Source organism: Amblyraja radiata, chromosome 5 (assembly GCF_010909765.2).
Source record: "Amblyraja radiata isolate CabotCenter1 chromosome 5, sAmbRad1.1.pri, whole genome shotgun sequence".
In the NCBI taxonomy this organism is placed as follows: Eukaryota; Metazoa; Chordata; class Chondrichthyes; order Rajiformes; family Rajidae; genus Amblyraja; species Amblyraja radiata.
The window spans coordinates 67,035,407-67,053,548 of NC_045960.1; the positions used below are offsets into that span (position 1 = coordinate 67,035,407).

At 37.0% G+C, this 18,142-nt stretch overlaps 1 protein-coding gene across 15 annotated transcripts in view; it reads left to right on the forward strand.

Annotated features, from left to right (window-relative positions):
• The window catches only part of dnmt3a (DNA methyltransferase 3 alpha), a 420,321-nt gene that overhangs the window by 379,338 nt on the left and 22,841 nt on the right, over positions 1–18,142 (forward strand). For 11 of the 15 annotated variants that reach the window (XM_033021452.1, XM_033021451.1, XM_033021455.1 and 8 more), the window contains 4 exons: positions 2,085–2,175; positions 5,441–5,589; positions 8,773–8,873; positions 14,867–14,936. In XM_033021452.1, the coding sequence (XP_032877343.1) occupies positions 2,085–2,175; positions 5,441–5,589; positions 8,773–8,873; positions 14,867–14,936 (411 nt within the window). The remainder of the gene's footprint in view (positions 1–2,084; positions 2,176–5,440; positions 5,590–8,772; positions 8,874–14,866; positions 14,937–18,142) is intronic. The other 4 variants (XM_033021454.1, XM_033021456.1, XM_033021463.1 and 1 more) reach the window with 1 other exon arrangement.

The window sequence follows — 18,142 nt, forward strand, 5'->3', positions numbered from 1 at the left end:
TCTTGCTTTTCATATCTTTTTTCTCTACTATTAAATTTTAAATAAGAAATTGTACATGAAATGGAATATGTTATTCATGTAGTATATTATTGTACATCACTTCTAATTTAAAAAAATATATTAATTAAATAAATAAATACATTTTGGAGTTCAGTGCTGTGGTAGAGATATGTAAACTCTGAAGTTCATTTACAAATTTAAAGGAAACATGGTATCCACAAATTCAAATCAAGTAAAAATTAATAACGCTGCTTGCGCTTTGTGGTTTGATAAAAGATTTAACTGATAATTCAACAAATGATTTTGAAATAGGATTAACATCATTATTTGGATGCTCCAAATACAAATCAAAAATAATTCAATTGTCTGAATTGGATATTTTTGGATTTCAGATTTGGTTTGAAGCTCAAACATTAGGAAGATGCTCAAGAGAGAAAAGGATTTGGGATGAATGATTATTCAAAACCATTTCTTCAATTAACTGCACTCCATGGCTTGGTGATTAGATGCCTTAATTCTCGAGTAATTGGTTTAAGAAACTTTAAAGTAAATTTAAATAATTCTGATTATCTATGGCAGGTGACTGATAGCTCAGTGCAAACCAATAAATTCAAGTTTACAATAACTTGGATGAGAGTTTGGCATCATCCTCAGCATACGCCTTAATTATACAAAGCATAGTTCACAGTAGGATAAATAACATTTATTTTTTAATTTATTTTTAAATATTGTGTTGATCCGATCTTATCCTCCAGATTGAGAGCTGCCCAGTCATAGGACTGGGTTATAGGTCTTCACACAAAGCCTCACAACCCCCAGTGATAATAGCCCTGAAAAATGTGAGCCCATTGATGTTTTATTCATTTCAGAGGGCTAGGTGGGATGTAGTATCTCTGACGACTGTGTATAAATTGATGTATGCGCACAGCATTACCTCCTGACCCAAGGTTCCTGACCCACCCTACTTAGCCATCAATTTCCATAAAGTTGCTTCCAGTAATGAACTCCTGGCGGCAGAGTCATAACCAAGCTCCTCTCAACAGGTGCACACTGGAAAGGATGAGTACCTTCTAATCCAATTTACAGATTAAAATATCCGTTCCTGCTTTTGTAACTTTTTTATCCTTTCAATATTTGGAGTGGTTTGCTGTGATTAGTATTTAGCCAAGTAATCCCCAGCGCTCCTGATCTGCTACCTTGAATTACTTGCAAGCACCTCCTCCTGACTCGGTAAACGTTTCCCCTCCCCTCCAGTGGACCCTGGCAGTGGAAAGCAGCTTCAGATATCTTTAACTACATTTTAAACTTGTCTCTCACAGCAACTCTCCCTTGGATCTCACTCCCCCTCCATCGGTGTAACCAGGGCCCCATTACTCCTCTAAGCTAAACACCAAAGCTCAACAGTACCTCGATCAGCGAGTATGGATCTCCACCCTCCCTGATGCTCCAGCACTGCTATCAAAGTCCTAGTTCCCATGACTAACCTTCTCTGCCCACTCCCCCTTCATCTCCACTTCCAGAAACAATAAATAGGACTCCTGATTTAGCTGAGATGGAGACCCACACTCTCTCCAGTGCAGATCGTCTGAATAATGGTGTTAGAGCATGTCTGGTGTGCAAAGCTGTTGCAATTACATATGAGCAATGCTTCTGCCCATTGGAATTTCACAGCAGTGGATCATCAAACCTTGCGTGTAACAACTATTGTCCATGACGTTCCAAGTGATGAAGAATTTCCAGTTGACCATGTCTAAGCACCTTATGTTGTACTGATATATTCATATCATAAGAATTGATTTGTACTGGTGTCTGGGGTTATGGGGAGAAAGCAGGAGAATGGGGTTAGGAGGGAGAGTAGACTTGATGGACCGAATGGCCTAATTCTGCTCCTATTACTTAGGACCTGAAGAGCACAGATTCTATTTGTGTTATCTTTCCCGAAATCTCTATACATACAAAAATAAAACCGTGATCAGAAAATAATTTATTTTTAGTTTGCAAAGCTATAGCCAGTTAATTAGTGTTATTTAATAATTATGGCAATAAATATGGCTGGAAATCGTATTATTCTTTTTTTCGTTCAGCTATTGGAGTGGGGTCCATTTGACCTGGTGATCGGTGGAAGTCCCTGCAATGATCTATCCATTGTGAATCCTGCCAGAAAGGGACTGTATGGTGAGTTATCTTGATTATTGGCAGTTGTTCACCTCATTCACCTCACTTCAATTAGCCCAACTATTTGAATTATTTATTATTTCATGACTTACGTTTCCTCCTTAGCTAGGCAAATGGCTTGATTATTAACTCATTGAATCAACTAAGTTATGCTTCAAAATATTACTTGGGGTAAAGGATTTCATGTTCCAGTCTGATGTGGATTTTAATTGTTTAAGGAGAAAGAGCAATAGTTTATCCAAAGATACCAATTGCAAACTGATCTGAATGTATCAGAGATGTCATGTTGTCAATGCAAATCATGTTGATTTTGCTCATCAAGGACGAAGGTTTATGCTGATTTTTTTCCAAACTCTATTCAAAAATTAGAATTTGCTATTCACCTTATTAAATTTAGTTGTTATCGAGGAGTTCATCAGTTTCTTGTTGGGACATATTCCAAAATATGTGTATTTTTTCGTATCGGAATTTCTTGCATAAGTTGTAGCATAATTCATAAGATTCACCAAAATGGCAATCAGCTGTATGCACAGAGCTTGCACATAGTGCAGGTATGTGTCATGAATCATGTCATAAAGCACAGAAACAGGCCATCCAGCCCTGGTCGTCCATGATGACCAAGATACCCCATCTAAACTATTACATCCATAAATGCTGCTGTTTCTGCTGAGTTTCTCCAGCAGATCGCTTGTTGCTCTAGATGCTGCAGTCTCTTAGATGTCCATGCAAGTGACCGCCCTTTATACCATCTGATACTCAATTCCGTTCTGAGGCCACCTTCTCCTCTGCCCATGTTATCAATGTTTCAACGCATTTTTTAAGTTATTGTTCATATTACAGGAAATGGATATCTTTGAACTTGATGATTGCAAATATCAAGGTCTTCCACAACAGCTGTTTGATATTATCTTACTCAAAAGCTGCATGCCAATTCTTGACCTGAAGGGAAAAGGGCATAAGAGTAGTGATAAAGGAAAGGCTGCAAGATAGCCATATGGTAAACACCATTTTCATCGTACACCAGCAGAGATTACAGGACTTGTGAAACTTTATCTCACCTGTAGCGGTCCCTGTGTTGCAACTAACTTTGAGTTCCGACATTGGTTAGCATTGTAACTCTCAAAACAGCCGGTTGTTGAAACTACACATTTGCACCACTGGTTTTGTGTTGTGAGTGGTACTTTACATCATTTTTTCCATTACTAGGTTGAATTTTAATTGACAGAGATTGTCAGGGAGTAATGAAGGTGTAACGTCCAGAGCAATGTGTGAGGCTGGTGGGGCTGTCCTTGGACGATTAAATATGATAATGTATACGTTGATCTTGACCACACTTGCCCAGTCGTTCAAAAAAGCAGTGTGTTCAGAAACCTGGAGATTGGCTTCTCACATTCACCCACATTGCTGCATTGTCCTTCTGCCGCTTTGAATGTTGACACAGAGGACTGCCTGGACCTCGCTTCCCTTCACCACATTTTCACACATAAAATCCAAAGATGTATCAGAATATCAGAGTGGCCATTCTTGCATGCGCAAAGGCCCATTGGATTCCATTGGTTGAAGCCACTGAACAAATCTCCTTTGCAAGGTCCCAGCTTATTATGAGCACTGCTATCTATCATAAACTGCACCAATAAATTGGCCGTTTGAATGTATGCTATGGCAATCAAGATCATGTTATTCACTAAATGTCACTATTCACCAAAATCCTGTTGACAGATTTTGTATGCAGCTTGCGCAAGGTCTAGAGGACAAGCATTAATTATGCATCATGTTGACAGCATCCATTTTCCAGCTTAGCCCCAGAAGCAATCTTGACAGCATTTTGATCTAAGATATTTCAAATGGTAATTGCAGTGTGAAGTGTTTTCTCACATTAATCTTTCAATAAGCTAAGTGACAAACCAAATGTTATTGATTAATAAAACTTCAGGTAATACATCGCAGCAAAAAATCAATACTCTTTCTAAATATCTTGTATCTACTGTCATTTCTCCAGTGGCTGTGCAGGAGATTCTTTAAAGTGTTCTACATAGCAACTGGAGCAATGAAGATGATTGATAGGAAAAATAAATTATTGCAGACATTTAAATAATAATTGAGCTATGTTTTGTTCTTTGTTCTAACTTTATTCATCTTGCTAAAATCTTCCATGATGGTGCGTACTTGGTTGAAGGTTGAAGGTTATGGCATTAATATTTATGGGAATAAACCAGGGTAGAGTGGGTTGAGGAGAGTCGGAGGATGAGAGAGGCGACTGGAAATTGTGAAACATCTAGTTTCTGTGGGGGTTTTTCTCTTTTTTTCTAACCACAATTATCTATATTGATTGACTGGCTTTGAGCTGAAAATCCTAGGAATACCGAGGGCATAGTGGGCAAGTCTGTCTCTGCCAATCAGGAAGCATTATGGGTTTCATGAATGAGAGATGGTGTTATTTAAAACCTGGAATGAGGTTGGTGTGGGGGTGCTGGGAGTGGGTTGGGAGAGGTTAGGACATTGAATGAGTTGGTCAGAGCAGGAATTAGGACCAAAATGAGAGCTCCTATAAAGATCACCAGATTAGCAGGGAAGATAATAGAAGAAGATGTATGGGGAACAAATGTTTGTGGAAGTCTGGAGATGAAGAATAAGATTATGGTGGAAGTCTGGCAGGAGTCTGGGTTTGATTGGTACAAATAGCAGGTAATTAAGAGAGAGCAGAGGAAAGAATATGGTTAGGGGCTGGCAGATCAAGTATACAGTATTCACGGGACTGACTTTTAGCTCCATTTCTCCCATTTCTTTTTGCCTCTCTCTGTCTGTTGGATATCCTGAGACCAAGGAAACCAGGATTTTGAATTTAAATAGCTGCTGAAATCTGAGTAACATATTATAAAGGAGGCTCATTTCCAGAGAGGGATAAATAATGTCCCAAAATTGAAGGAGGCACATTTGGGATGAATTAGGGCTAAATATTGCAAATTTCACATTTAATCTCCACCAGAAATATGATTTTGAACTTCTCGTCATGAAGGCATAGGTTTTCCCCTCATATATCTGTAGCATTCCTGCTTATTGTAAAATGCATTCACACGATATGTCTTCAAATTCAATACTGAAATCCCATGTTGATAATTAAATCTCTTGGCCGTGACAGAATTTAAGGCTGAGATACTATTTTCTGTGGCATTGTGGTAGATCCCACATCTGTTGAGACATAACAAGTACATGGAATGTGTTTCTGATGATTTAAGGTGCCCAATATTTTGAATTTACTTTTCAGAAGGCACAGGCCGCCTGTTTTTTGAGTTCTACCGCCTTCTTCATGAAACAAGACCCAAAGAAGGAGACAACAGGCCATTTTTCTGGCTGTTTGAAAATGTGGTGGCAATGGGAGTCAGTGACAAGAGAGACATCTCACGCTTTCTAGAGGTATGTTTTGTGGAGGCAGAACAAAAAAGATATTCTCAAAAATACAGATCAATTTATGAAATAAGATTGCTGTTCATTCAATACAAAAACAATTTAATGTGTCTATGTTACAACTTAACTTTTTTTTTAAATTCAACCTAAATAATAATGAAAATCATTTCGAATAAAGCAAAATGTAAAAAGCTAAAATTGGATATCTAGTAGCCAAGTCTATTATGTATTTCCCAATTGCTTTCCAATACGTTGAATTAGCAGACAAATTATTACACTACTCACCTTTTTAATTGACATATTGTGGCTGCTTCTTAAAAGACCAGAAAGAGACAAAGCAATCATGAAAAGTGTTTAAATATAAGGTATCCTGTCATCCTGTCAGAAATATCAAGTCATCGTTTATGTGGAAATACTTTCAGTCATTGGAGGTGAAGGTGAGTGTCATGAATGTGAGATCAAAATTAATGATGTAAGTAATAGATGCTGCACAGATGAAGATATCAATCCTTCACATGTCAAATTAAATCAGTCGCCTGGTCTACTTTCTCAATACCCATGACTATGTAGCCAGACACAACTCAAAAGCCATCTTTAAAATCACACAAAAACCTTAATTGTTGGATGAATAAAAGGTAAGAATGAGTCAGAGTAACGGATGGAGATTGACAATATGATTGAATGGTAATAATAATAATAATAATAAATTTTATTTATGGGCGCCTTTCAAGAGTCTCAAGGACACCTTACAAAAATTTAGCAGGTAGAGGAAAAACATGTAAGGGGAATGAAATAAATAGTAGAGACATGACTAGTACACAAAGTAAAGACAGAATTCAATACAAAACACAATATGAGGCAATTAATGCACAGATGAAAAGGGAGGGGGACGTGGGGCTAAGGATAGGCAGAGGTGAAGAGATGGGTCTTGAGGCGGGACTGGAAGATGGTGAGGGACACGGAATTGCGGATCAGTTGGGGGAGGGAGTTCCAGAGCCTGGGAGCTGCCCTGGAGAAGGCTCTGTCCCCAAAACTGCGGAGGTTGGACGTGGATGGAGAGGAGACCGGCTGATGTGGATCTGAGGGACCGTGAGGGTTGGTAGGGGGAGAGGAGGTCAGTGAGATATGGGGGAGAATGGTACATGAACACAATCCTGTTCTCAATTTTTAGCAAGGTTTAGGAGCTGATTATTGACCAGGAAGACAAAACTGAGGATCCATGAACCTGCCTTAATCAAGGGGGAGGAGAAAGTCAGTTTCAAGTTCCTGGGAGTGCCTATCTCTGAAGATCTGTCCTGGATCCAGCCCATGTTGCCATTGCAAAGAAAGTTTGTCAACGACACTACTTCCTTAGAAGATTGAGGAGATTTAGTACATCCCCGAAAACTCTATTGAGCTTCTACAGGTGTACGGTAGAGAACACACTGGTTGGTTGCACCAAGAACCTGGTTTGGTAACTTGAATGCTCAGGAACTAAGGAAGCTGCAGAAAATGTAGACATTGCCCAATCCATTGGTCTTGACCTTCTCAACATGAAAGGGATTTACAGGAGACACTACCTCAAAAAGGCAACTAATATCATCAAAGGCCCTACCTCAGCAACTATGATCTTCTATGGACTTTGTTTTGGTTGCACAACAGACTGCACTACTGATCTTTAATGTAATGTATTATTGAATATTGATATCAATTTGTACATTATTGCATCAATGAGCCTGTAAGGCTGCAGCAAGTAAGAAATTCATTGTTCTGTTTTTGGTGCATATGACAATTGCACTCTTAGCTCTTGACTCTTGAATATAAAAGTGACCAAACTAAATAAAGGGCTGTTTTAGTTAACCATAAACCAAGAAAATGTAGATAGACACAAATGCTGGAGTAACTCAGCAGATCAGGCAGTATCTCTGGAGAACATGGATGGGTGACAATGTGGCTCAGGAGAAGGGTTCTGACCGAAAACGTCACCTATCCATGTTCTCTGGGGTTGTTGCCTGTCCCACAGATTTACTCCTGCATTTTGTGTCTACCTTTGGTACAAACCAGCATCTGCAGTTTCTTGTTGTTAGAATAAGAAAATGTAGACTTTGGGAATTATTTTAACGCCTCAGAGTTATCATACTAAGAAAGTTGTATTGCATTCAAGTAACAAGTTATCCAAAGCAAACCATACAGCATGGTAGGACATTAACCCTATCCAATCTCTCACCATTAAACAAATTACCCTAGGGCACCTCATATTTTTCCACATTATATTCCATGTACTGTTGTTTCATCCAGTCATTTAGCTTGTCAATCATTCCTTGAAACCTCTTTACATCTTCCTGTGTATGAATCTAGTTTGGTATGGTCAACAAATTTGAAAATATGATATATCTCCTCAGTCCAAGTGTTGATCTAAACCATGTAAAGCTGGGGCCAAAACATCAACTCCAGTGGGGACTCATTGCCCAATAACCAATTATCAATACGCAAAATGATTTGCTGGAGGAACTCAGTGGATCAGGCAGCATCCATTGAAGGGGACGTCTAATGCAAGGGTCTTGTCTCAACTTTACATTTCCTTCCACAGATACTGCTTGATCCGTTTGGTTTCTCCAGCAGAGGAATGTTTAGAATTGAAGATTCCAGCACCCAAAGTCTTGTGTAACCAATTCTCAATACATATCTGTATATTATCCCCTATTTCATGGTTCTTATCCTAGTTAATCAACCTCCTGTGCCAAATGTTTTTGAAAACCTCTCAGAAATCCAAATACACTCCCAAACCTCTATTCTGCTAGTCACACCCTCAAAAAAATTCAGCAGATGTCAAATATAATTTTCCTTCGTATGGTCAACTTGGCTGTGTTCAGTTCCATTATTCTTTCAGAGGAGTTCTGTCACACCTATTAATAGTTACTCATAAGCAGCTATTCACTCACTTGTCATTTACCTCTGCCAGCACCGTTTGTTAGTTGTAAATTCAGTACAAACCCAGCACAACTATAATGGATTAAAATACATGGGAAAAGCCGATTTATGTTCTCAATGCACCAAAACATCATTCTAGAAATTCAAATTGATAAGATTTGTTTTATGATCTTAAAGTAAGGGTTGGGGAAGGAGGTAACAGGGTGAAAGAAGATTTCTCTCAAAACATATTGTTCAATTTCATGAAATTAATGTAGTTATCCTTTCCTCTTTTTATGGTAGTGTAATCCTGTGATGATTGATGCCAAGGAAGTCTCTGCTGCCCATCGAGCCCGTTACTTCTGGGGTAACCTTCCTGGTATGAACAGGTTGGTGAAAGAACGGTGAGGGAGCCAAACTGAGAATTAGCCAGTGGACAGCATTACACAGTGAGACTCAGTAGAGTATTCTATCCATGGTCAAAGAACCTCTTGTGATGGAGCGAAGATATCCATTTGATTTCCTCGTGTCTTCGATGCAGACCTCCTTTTAGCGAGAAACATCCTGTCCTGTGCTGTATGTTCTCTACATCCAGATTGGTGGACAGGTTGCATGTTGACACATATTGGGCAATTTTCCTATTTCTGCCAAGGTAGTCTATCTCTGTGGTATTTTCCAGCTGATCCTGAACTGGTAAAATTTATTGGTAAGGAATACTGAAGCTTGAAATTGTTAACATGTTTTTAGACAATAGCTACACACTAGTTAAGCTATAAATTGTCAGTGTTTTATTTTTAATCATTGCAGTTGATTAGGTCCTTTTACACTTTTGTCTTTATGCTTATGCTTCACACCATATTTTATGTTGGGGTTATATTTGTGATTAGAGTAGCAATTTTACTTGATTTTAAAAATCAAGTCTAATTTATCCCATCAGATAAAGCATAAAAAGAAGTTTAATTTGACACCTAATTCACGTTCATATCTTCAGTATTAAAAAGGTTATGGCCATATTCATACTCAGAAATTAGCATATTGTTCCCTATTGCTTTTCCATTGACTAAACACAAAAGCTGTGATCGAGGGCAGTCAAAAGCCCATAACTTTCTTAAAAATTAAGAGAACTGAAAGAAATTTTCAGTTATTATAGATTGAAGCATTCTGAAACAAAGATGAAACAGATGACTTGAAATTAAAGCATATAATTAGTTAGTTACCTAATTGTAGCTAATTACAAAATTCAATTACTAGATCTAAACATCTATCAATTTCTTAAGAATAGATTAACATTTTTAAATAGCCTAAGTGTCCAAATAACATTCACACAAGAATTCACAATATAACAAAATTTTTAAATCTCATTGTCATTGATTTATAGGCCAAATGGAAGGAATTTAATGTTTAATACCTGTAAATTAATGGCCATTTAAATCATCTTGCGAGTGGGTTTTTCTGGAACGCGATCATTTGGATTGTTGCGGTTGTGGTGAATTTAAACCCGTATCGGCAGCAAAAATACTGCCGGTTCATATGGGGGAAAAAATCACCGTTCGCAACTTAAAATGTGAATTAAAGGCATCTTAAGGAGCACTTTTATATATAAAATAAACGGCTTTCGTTTACCTGTCCCGTACCTGAAATCCGTCCCCATTGTCGGCGTTGACGGCTTTAGAAGCTGATTTTAAAATTACTTCAGCGCTGAACTTGTCGGGCGATTTTTAAAAATAAATACACAGAACGCCCGTCGGAACGATTCTTCAGCAAAAGCTTGCACTCCAACCAAATATAATCCAGGACAAGGTAGGAAAAAAATGAGTTTTAACCACGCCCCCCCCCCCCCCCCCCCCTCAAAGGCGCCAAAATCGCACACACGGCCAGTGGCAGAATTGCAGCGCCGCTGAAGGTAAGTATTGTAACATACCTAATTAGAGTATTGAAGGGTTGAAGTAATTCTTAAAATTAGCATATTTTATAAATAAAAACTTAAGTAATCAAAATACTGGAAATAGTAAGCAGCTCATCAGCGTTTATGTGGGAATATCAAAAGTTATAATGAATAAAGAAACATATTTAAAAGTTCCATACTTAATCCTAACCTTACGATATACATGCTCCTGGTTTGTAGGGTGAACAATTTAACATAAAGGGAAAAATAATATCTAATCAGGTTGATTGTGCATATTTATGATGGCAAATGCAGGAAGGCCATCCTTTAATTAAAAAATACTCGTGGAAACTGAAAAATACATAAAGAGGATGGGTGTATGCTAAACCAATTCTCACATTCCGTTCTGGATGGCTTCCTGATCCACAACTTCACATCTCTACAATTGATGAAAACTACAAAAATATACTGTCTTCAAAGTGAATACCTGGTTCTCCCCACATGTGTATGTCACAGACAATCAACAAAATTGAGTCTGGCTCCCAATAAATTCTTGCATGTTCCTTGTTGCTGAATTTTTTTCTTTCCTTTTCTTTTTCTCTCCCTTTCAGTGTGTCTCTGTATCTTTCTTTCAAGTTTTCATTGACTCAATGAACTAAGGTAGACTCAACTAGGGAAGCATTCTATAGTAACCTGTGAATTTTACTGTGAATGTTGTTGCATTTCATGTACATATAAAAAGCATGTGCATAAACTGCTGTGGTTTGATCTCAATCCTGGAAGATTCCTAATGATCACATCAAAAAATTAATATCACTTCAGTTATTGGAAAGCCTGTTGTCATGCTTCAAGGTTGGAAACAAATGGCCATAATTGTGTTCTTATTCCTTCTCAGTGGAATCAAATATAACTCAGTTTTGAGTGACTACTCAATTTTTCTTCTGCTTTTATTTTACCCCGAGGTATTGTCCAATGGACTCTTAAAACCCTTCTCTTCAGCATTTGAAAGGAGCTATTGACCCTTTTAAAATAATGCTCTGTAGTAAATGTTAATTATATATGGTGATCTACTAGGCACTATTTTATATATTTTGTTGATATAATCTACGTTCAACTTTAAAATAATGAAAAGTATATTTAGGGACTAAATTGGAAAGTGCTGTTGGTTCAGGAGGTGAGATTAACCCATGTTTGGAACAGAATGAATGCATTATTTAGGCCAAATGAATGCATTATTTAGGCCACAACCCCATTATCACAGTTCCAGCAACCATCCAGTTCTCCCTATTTCAAGTATGGCAATTGTGGCTGTCAGTCACTCAACACCTTGCCAAAAGGTTGCAGATTCGAGTCCTACTCCAAAGATTGTGTAGAAAAATCTTGGTAACAACCTGGATTCATACTGACGGCATGAGGATTGATTGCTTTAGGAATTATTTTCATATACCACATATGCCCAAACACAAATTACACTTATGTTCTTAAATATACGTTAAAACCTATCAGTTCTGATCAACATCGGAATGTTTATAATGTCTCCAGGATTATTTCCACTGCCCCTATAATCAAAGGAACAACATTAGCTACTCTCTCGTCCGCTGGGACCTTGCCTGTGATTCAAGAAGGTAAAAAGGCAAGGACCTTCGCCAAGGTCCCTGCAATCTTATTTGCCTCTTTCAATAACTTGGGACAGATCCAATCAGGCACTGGGTATTTATCCACCTAATTACTCTTCAAGAGCCTCAACACCACCTCCTTCTTGATCTCAAAATGCCGTTGCATATTAGTATTCCTCATATTAATCTCACTATCCTCCACGTCCTTCTCCTGAGTGAATACCGATGCAGAGTACTCATTTTGTTCCTTGCCAACAACCTATGACCAAGCATAATGCCCTCATTTATACTTGAGCAGTCCTACTTTCTCCCTGGTTACCCTCTTGTTTATGATGTACATATAAAGATCCTCAAGATTTTCTATAATCTGACTCACCAATTACATTTCATGGCCCCATTTGGCCTTTCCAATTGCTCGCTTGTTCTTCCCAGCTTGCTTTATATTTCTCTAAGGCCCTGTCCAACTTCCTCTTTCTCAACCCCACATATAATTGCTTTCACTTTTTGACCCAATTTGCAACCTCTTTGGTCATCTGAGGTTCCTTTACCTTGCCATTCTTCTCCCTCGTCCTTACTAGAACATTGGTCCTGAACTCTGATCAACTGGCCTTTAAATGACTCCTGCATGTCAGATATGGACTTGCTCAATAACAACTTTACTCTCCTGAGCTTCTGCTTAATAGTGCTGTAATCTGCCTTACTCCAATTTAGTACCTTCCCCCATGGTCCACACTTATCCTTTCTCATAACTATTGTAAAACTCATGGAAGAAGGGTCTCGACCCGAAACGTCACCTATTCCTTTTTACCAGAAATGCTGCCTGACCTACTGAGTTTCTCCAGCTTTTTGTATCTATCTTCAGTAAACATATGGAATTGTGATCACTGTTCCCAAAATGCTCTTCCATTGAAATGCTCTTCCACAAAATGTTCTTCCAGTCAGCTGGCGTCAACATCATAGAACAACACAGCACAACACTGCCTGCACTGAATTAGATTCACTTCAGCACATTAATTTCACCACATTCCTTAACCTCTCCATGTCTGTCCTTCCTTTGAGACTTTCTGGTCATAAACTCTGTTCTCCTATTAGCTATTTCATTTGCTGACCTTCTGTTCTGGTTCCCAACTTCCTGCACTTAATCCAATTTCTGTACTTCTGACATAGGCAAACAAACTAAGACCCCATGATGACCAGTTCAATATATTATTTCAAGAACTTGAAATCCATCCACTCTCTGAAGCACAGAATTTCATTAGAAAGGAGAACCAAAAGGAAATAGCTTGAGAAAAGGGGCTTCAGAACTTTTCTTAAATTGGAGAATTTCTTATTTTTTCGCTTTCCTGTTCATTTTATATTCTCAGTTTTTTAATGAAACATCTGCATTATGCATTTGTCATGTCACTATCTTGAATGCATTTACTGGGAGAAATAGATTGGCCAATGATAAGAAGTACTTATCATTACCATTATGGCCTGTGTGCATCTAGTCCCCCATATGCTACATGTGTATTTTGTACCTCAAGACAATATAAATATTCTTAAGATATCATACATCTGCAATGCCCCATTTACCAGCTTTTCTCTGTGATTTTTTTACATAAAAGTTTTCAGAATTGAATGAAATGTAAGTCAAGGAAATATTCATCTTCCAGACTCACTCAAATTTTTAATTGTCAATTAATTTATCTTGTTCTGACCTTTGCAAAAATGGTGTTGAGGGAAATATGATGAAGTAAAGTTTTAAGAGCCTTAGATAAAAAATGCAATTAAAAATATAATAATTAGGTCCTACAGGCCAAGAATAGCACTTTTAGAAGGTGACTATCATTTACAAATACTAATAGCGTCACGAAAACCAGGTTTTGGTTCAACTAGCAGTTATCAAATAGTGACTGTGAAATAATATACTTTAATTATGACATATTTACATGAAAGTAAATACTTTGCAACTGCTTATTACAGAATAAATAAAAGATTCAGCTTGGATATGTTGATGCATTTAATCATTTGAAAAAAAATTAACATCTCTATCCTTAAAATATTTAAGAACTTACACTTTCATATTAAACATTGCTGAACATATTAACTTCTTACTAAGTCACCAAAGAGCCATTCTTATTGTGTGGAAAAAAGGCAATAAGTCTCAATATATTTTTGTTAGAGACATATCACATTAAAGTCTTAGCTCAATCCTCAGTCCACTTGGAAATATTATTTTGGAGATGCGAACACAATATTAAGTTGATATTGAATCTCAGACATTTTGGTCACATAATCACTACCTGCATCAATAGAGTCAGTTACTTTATTTGATTTTAAGACAGTTCATATCTTTTTTTGTTATAAGGTACTAACTTGCATTAAAAAGTAGTCAAGTAGCTGAAGGCTTTTACAAATCCATACTCATAACTTAATTGTAGTTTGGGATTGACTGCTACCATTTGCACATATGAGGGAGACAGTTTAGTGTTCCATCTGGTTCCAACTCTTTCATAAAAATTAGTTTTGATGATACGAATGTAATTTCCTATAGTTATGTAATTTCTATATACTAAGGCAACCATTTTTTTTCCAAGTCTCCACTTTTCTTGACATATTTATATTATGTACTTCATTTTTCATTCATAATCACCATACAGATGTATTGTTTCATGTTATGGAAAAATACTGACATTAATACTCAGAGTTTGGTATCAACCTATCTGGAAAACAAATAAAGAGTAGAAAGAGGATGAGAAAAGGTTTGATGAATACAGTAGGAAGTTTTGTTCGTACCCCACTTACAAAGCTCTTCACCATGTTTTGAACTGTAAAATGGGTGTTGGAATTTATGTTCCGTATCTCTTTGTTCCAATCTGATGGCAGAAAACTGATGGACTCTTCTTCTTTTTAGACCACTGGTTGCCATGTATAACGATAAACTTGATCTTCAGACCTGTCTTGAGCATGGCAGGACAGCAAAGGTTAGTGCAAGCTATCTGTACAATGGTTTTTTATTGTTGGAATGAATGGCAGGGAGTGACCTTGCAATCACTTTCAACTATCATTTTTAGGATGATTAAAATTTGAAATCACGTCATATTAATTTCTCTCCTACCCTTTTGTAGACGCTGCTCTCCACAGTCTCTTCCTGACAGGTCGATTGAGAAAGTCTCCAGTTCCTCTTGCTTTATTTATATCAGATTACAAGGAGAGAAGAATAGTGAATCGATTTTCCCCATCTCTGCAGAAACACTGTTTATTGATTCACTGGCTGCTATATCACACATCCAAGCCTCACTCTCTGCCCATGGGGAAATCCCAGGCAAGGATTTCTTTTAAAAGATAAATTGCCTGATCTTTAGACTGGAGCGATGTAAGATTGAACCTGTGTACTACCAAATTCATTTCCACATATTTTGAGGTACTGCACTCTGCTAAACAGAACCAAACCCAGGCACCTAACTAACAGCTCTGACTGGGTGCTCAGTATTATACTCAACACAATTTTATTTCCACAGACATTTGGTGGATCGGTTAGGATGTAAAATGAACACAGAGTCTGCTCAGGTTAGTCACCATTGCTCATCTTGCCATTTAGTCACGGAGTTCCATAATCCCAAGGGGAACAGATAACAGCAGAAAAAGAATAATATCATTTTTTTAAACTAAATCGGTTACTATTATTTTTTAACTGAAAAGCAAATTTAATCCCATAACGATCCCAAATAATTAATTTTCAAACATACTGGTTTGCAGTGTTGTCTTGCATCGTCAACCATTATCATAATTAGTAAACTAAAGGATATGTGAGGATGTGTGTTGAAGAGAACAGGGTTAATGCTGCATATCACTAGTTTACCCTGCCACCCCTTGAATCATCCTGTTCAGTTTCTAAATCAGTCTGTAATTAGTAATATTTTAAAGGTGAATTCATCCTTATTCTTCTGCATTTACATTTCAATCTTCCGATTAGTAGCTGATGCTCTCAGTTGAACTATCCTTCATGGACATGCATCATGGACTTCCTCTAGACATCATATTCTGTTTTCATCCAAAGCAATAGATATAACTAGAACAGCTACATAACTAGAACATTTTCCCTTGTTTTCACCACTTTTTTGAGAGTGACAAAGAGCATCTGCGAGATCATATCAAACATACCAAAACCTCTCTTTAAAGTTAATATAAACAAATAAATATGGTCCAATTGGCTGTACAAATGATAAAATGCATCTATGATCTGACAGCTGCAAAATGCTTCTGAAATAGTTTGACAACAACATTTGCATGGAATTGGAAATTCATATTTCATCTGTGGATTCATCTTTGTATTTTGTTCAATATTAAATGTAGTAGGAGATGCTGTATATATAGCTTACTCATGTCACAGATTTAAATTATAATTTTAAATTTATTTTGTCATTTTTATTGCCCACCCTAATTAACCTTGAGGAGGTACTGTTGCACCATCTTCTTGAACCACTGCATAAATTCAGAATTCAATGAAGATAGAAACACTACTTACTGCTGCTATCTTAAATGTACAGCGGCACACAATTTGCTAATTGAATTAAACTGAAACAAATCCTTGAAGCCCCAGTTGATCACTTGGTCAGGATCAAGTGCCACAGATTAAGCAAACTGAAATAGCTCACATCTCACTCACCCAGAGATCTCATGTTACAAACCAGAAATGCAATTGAAGTCACAGTTACTTGCAAGGTCTCTAATTTATTAAATAATGCAGAACAGAAAGCAGGTTCAGCTTTAAAAATTGCATTACATATGAACAGTCTGTGGACGATGAAATGCATAATAACCACACTAAGTTCTGAGTTTTGATATGGTTAGGTCAATATGAAATGACAAAAGACCAATGTCATGAGCAAAGAGTCATAAGCAAGAAAGAGCAATGTGTGCGCCCAGGAGCCATTAAATATGCCACCTCAAACACATGTGATTGGCATGCATTTCCAAAAGTGGAAAGGAGAGAAGCTATGAAAATTTGTAGATTACTTCTTAATTTCTACAATAGGGCCTTGTAATTTGTGTCTTTGTATGTTGTTTGTGGGATATGTTATTTTGTTTTACGAATCACCATTTCTAGTACCTGGGTGTTTTCAGATAAAGAAAAACACATCATTATAAAATTTAACTCATTTACAGAGAGCAAAATAAAAATTGGCAGATACACTAGATTTAAATAGAACCTGATATATCATAAAGAAACCGATAAAGGAAATATAAATTACTTTGTTATTGACAAAACGTTTGTCCATTTTTCTCCAGGTTTTTTTCAGGGATAGAGACTGATTAGGAACTCTTCTCATTCAATATGATTTAAAGACTTTTCTTCAAAGCAGTTTATATAAAATTAGATCACACATCAAACGAATAATTCTGTGATGAATTCCTCGGCAAAGACTACCACACTGCACCCAATGGAGGAACAGGATATCTTTGACAACAGATGCCACATCTCCATGTTTAATGCAATGTGTGTGGATCAATAAAGATACTGCTTATTGGGGCATAATAATGACCGTGAACAGTGACAACTTCATCAATGCAGCCCCAAATTTAGGCCGGTATTTTGGTTTGATTGGTGGCACACATTTCTGTAATTAAATCAATGGATATTGATACTCTTGTACCAAGACATCACCTTCCTTATCTGATATCCTAATCAATCTTTCTTACCAATTAAGCATGGATGCTTGTTCTGTTCAGTTCCTCCAGTGGTTTGTTTTTGCTCAAAATTCAAGCATCTACAGTTTCTCTCCAGAACAGTTAATGTTTCCCAATATATTTACTGTACAATATTGGTTTGTTGTGGTCCACAAACATTTTTATCTCTGATCCCCAACAAAAAAGTTCATATTTCAAAATTCAGTTTTCTTGTCCATCTTGTTGGGTTTATTTTTTCAAGTGTGGACCGTGGTGTTTCCAAAATATAGGCTGCATTATGGTCATTTAAAAAAATACAATGTAAAGTCAATTTAAAAGATTTTTAAAATACCATAGCAAGTTGAAAAAAATATTTAACTTGTTGGTAAGATTACACTCAGCATTTCATTTTATTCCATGGAATTTAATTATCACATTGTGTTAAAACGGTGATTGATGCTATGCTATTCGTTTTGCACCACACCATCTTGGATAAATTTCTATCCATGCTTCTTTTAGG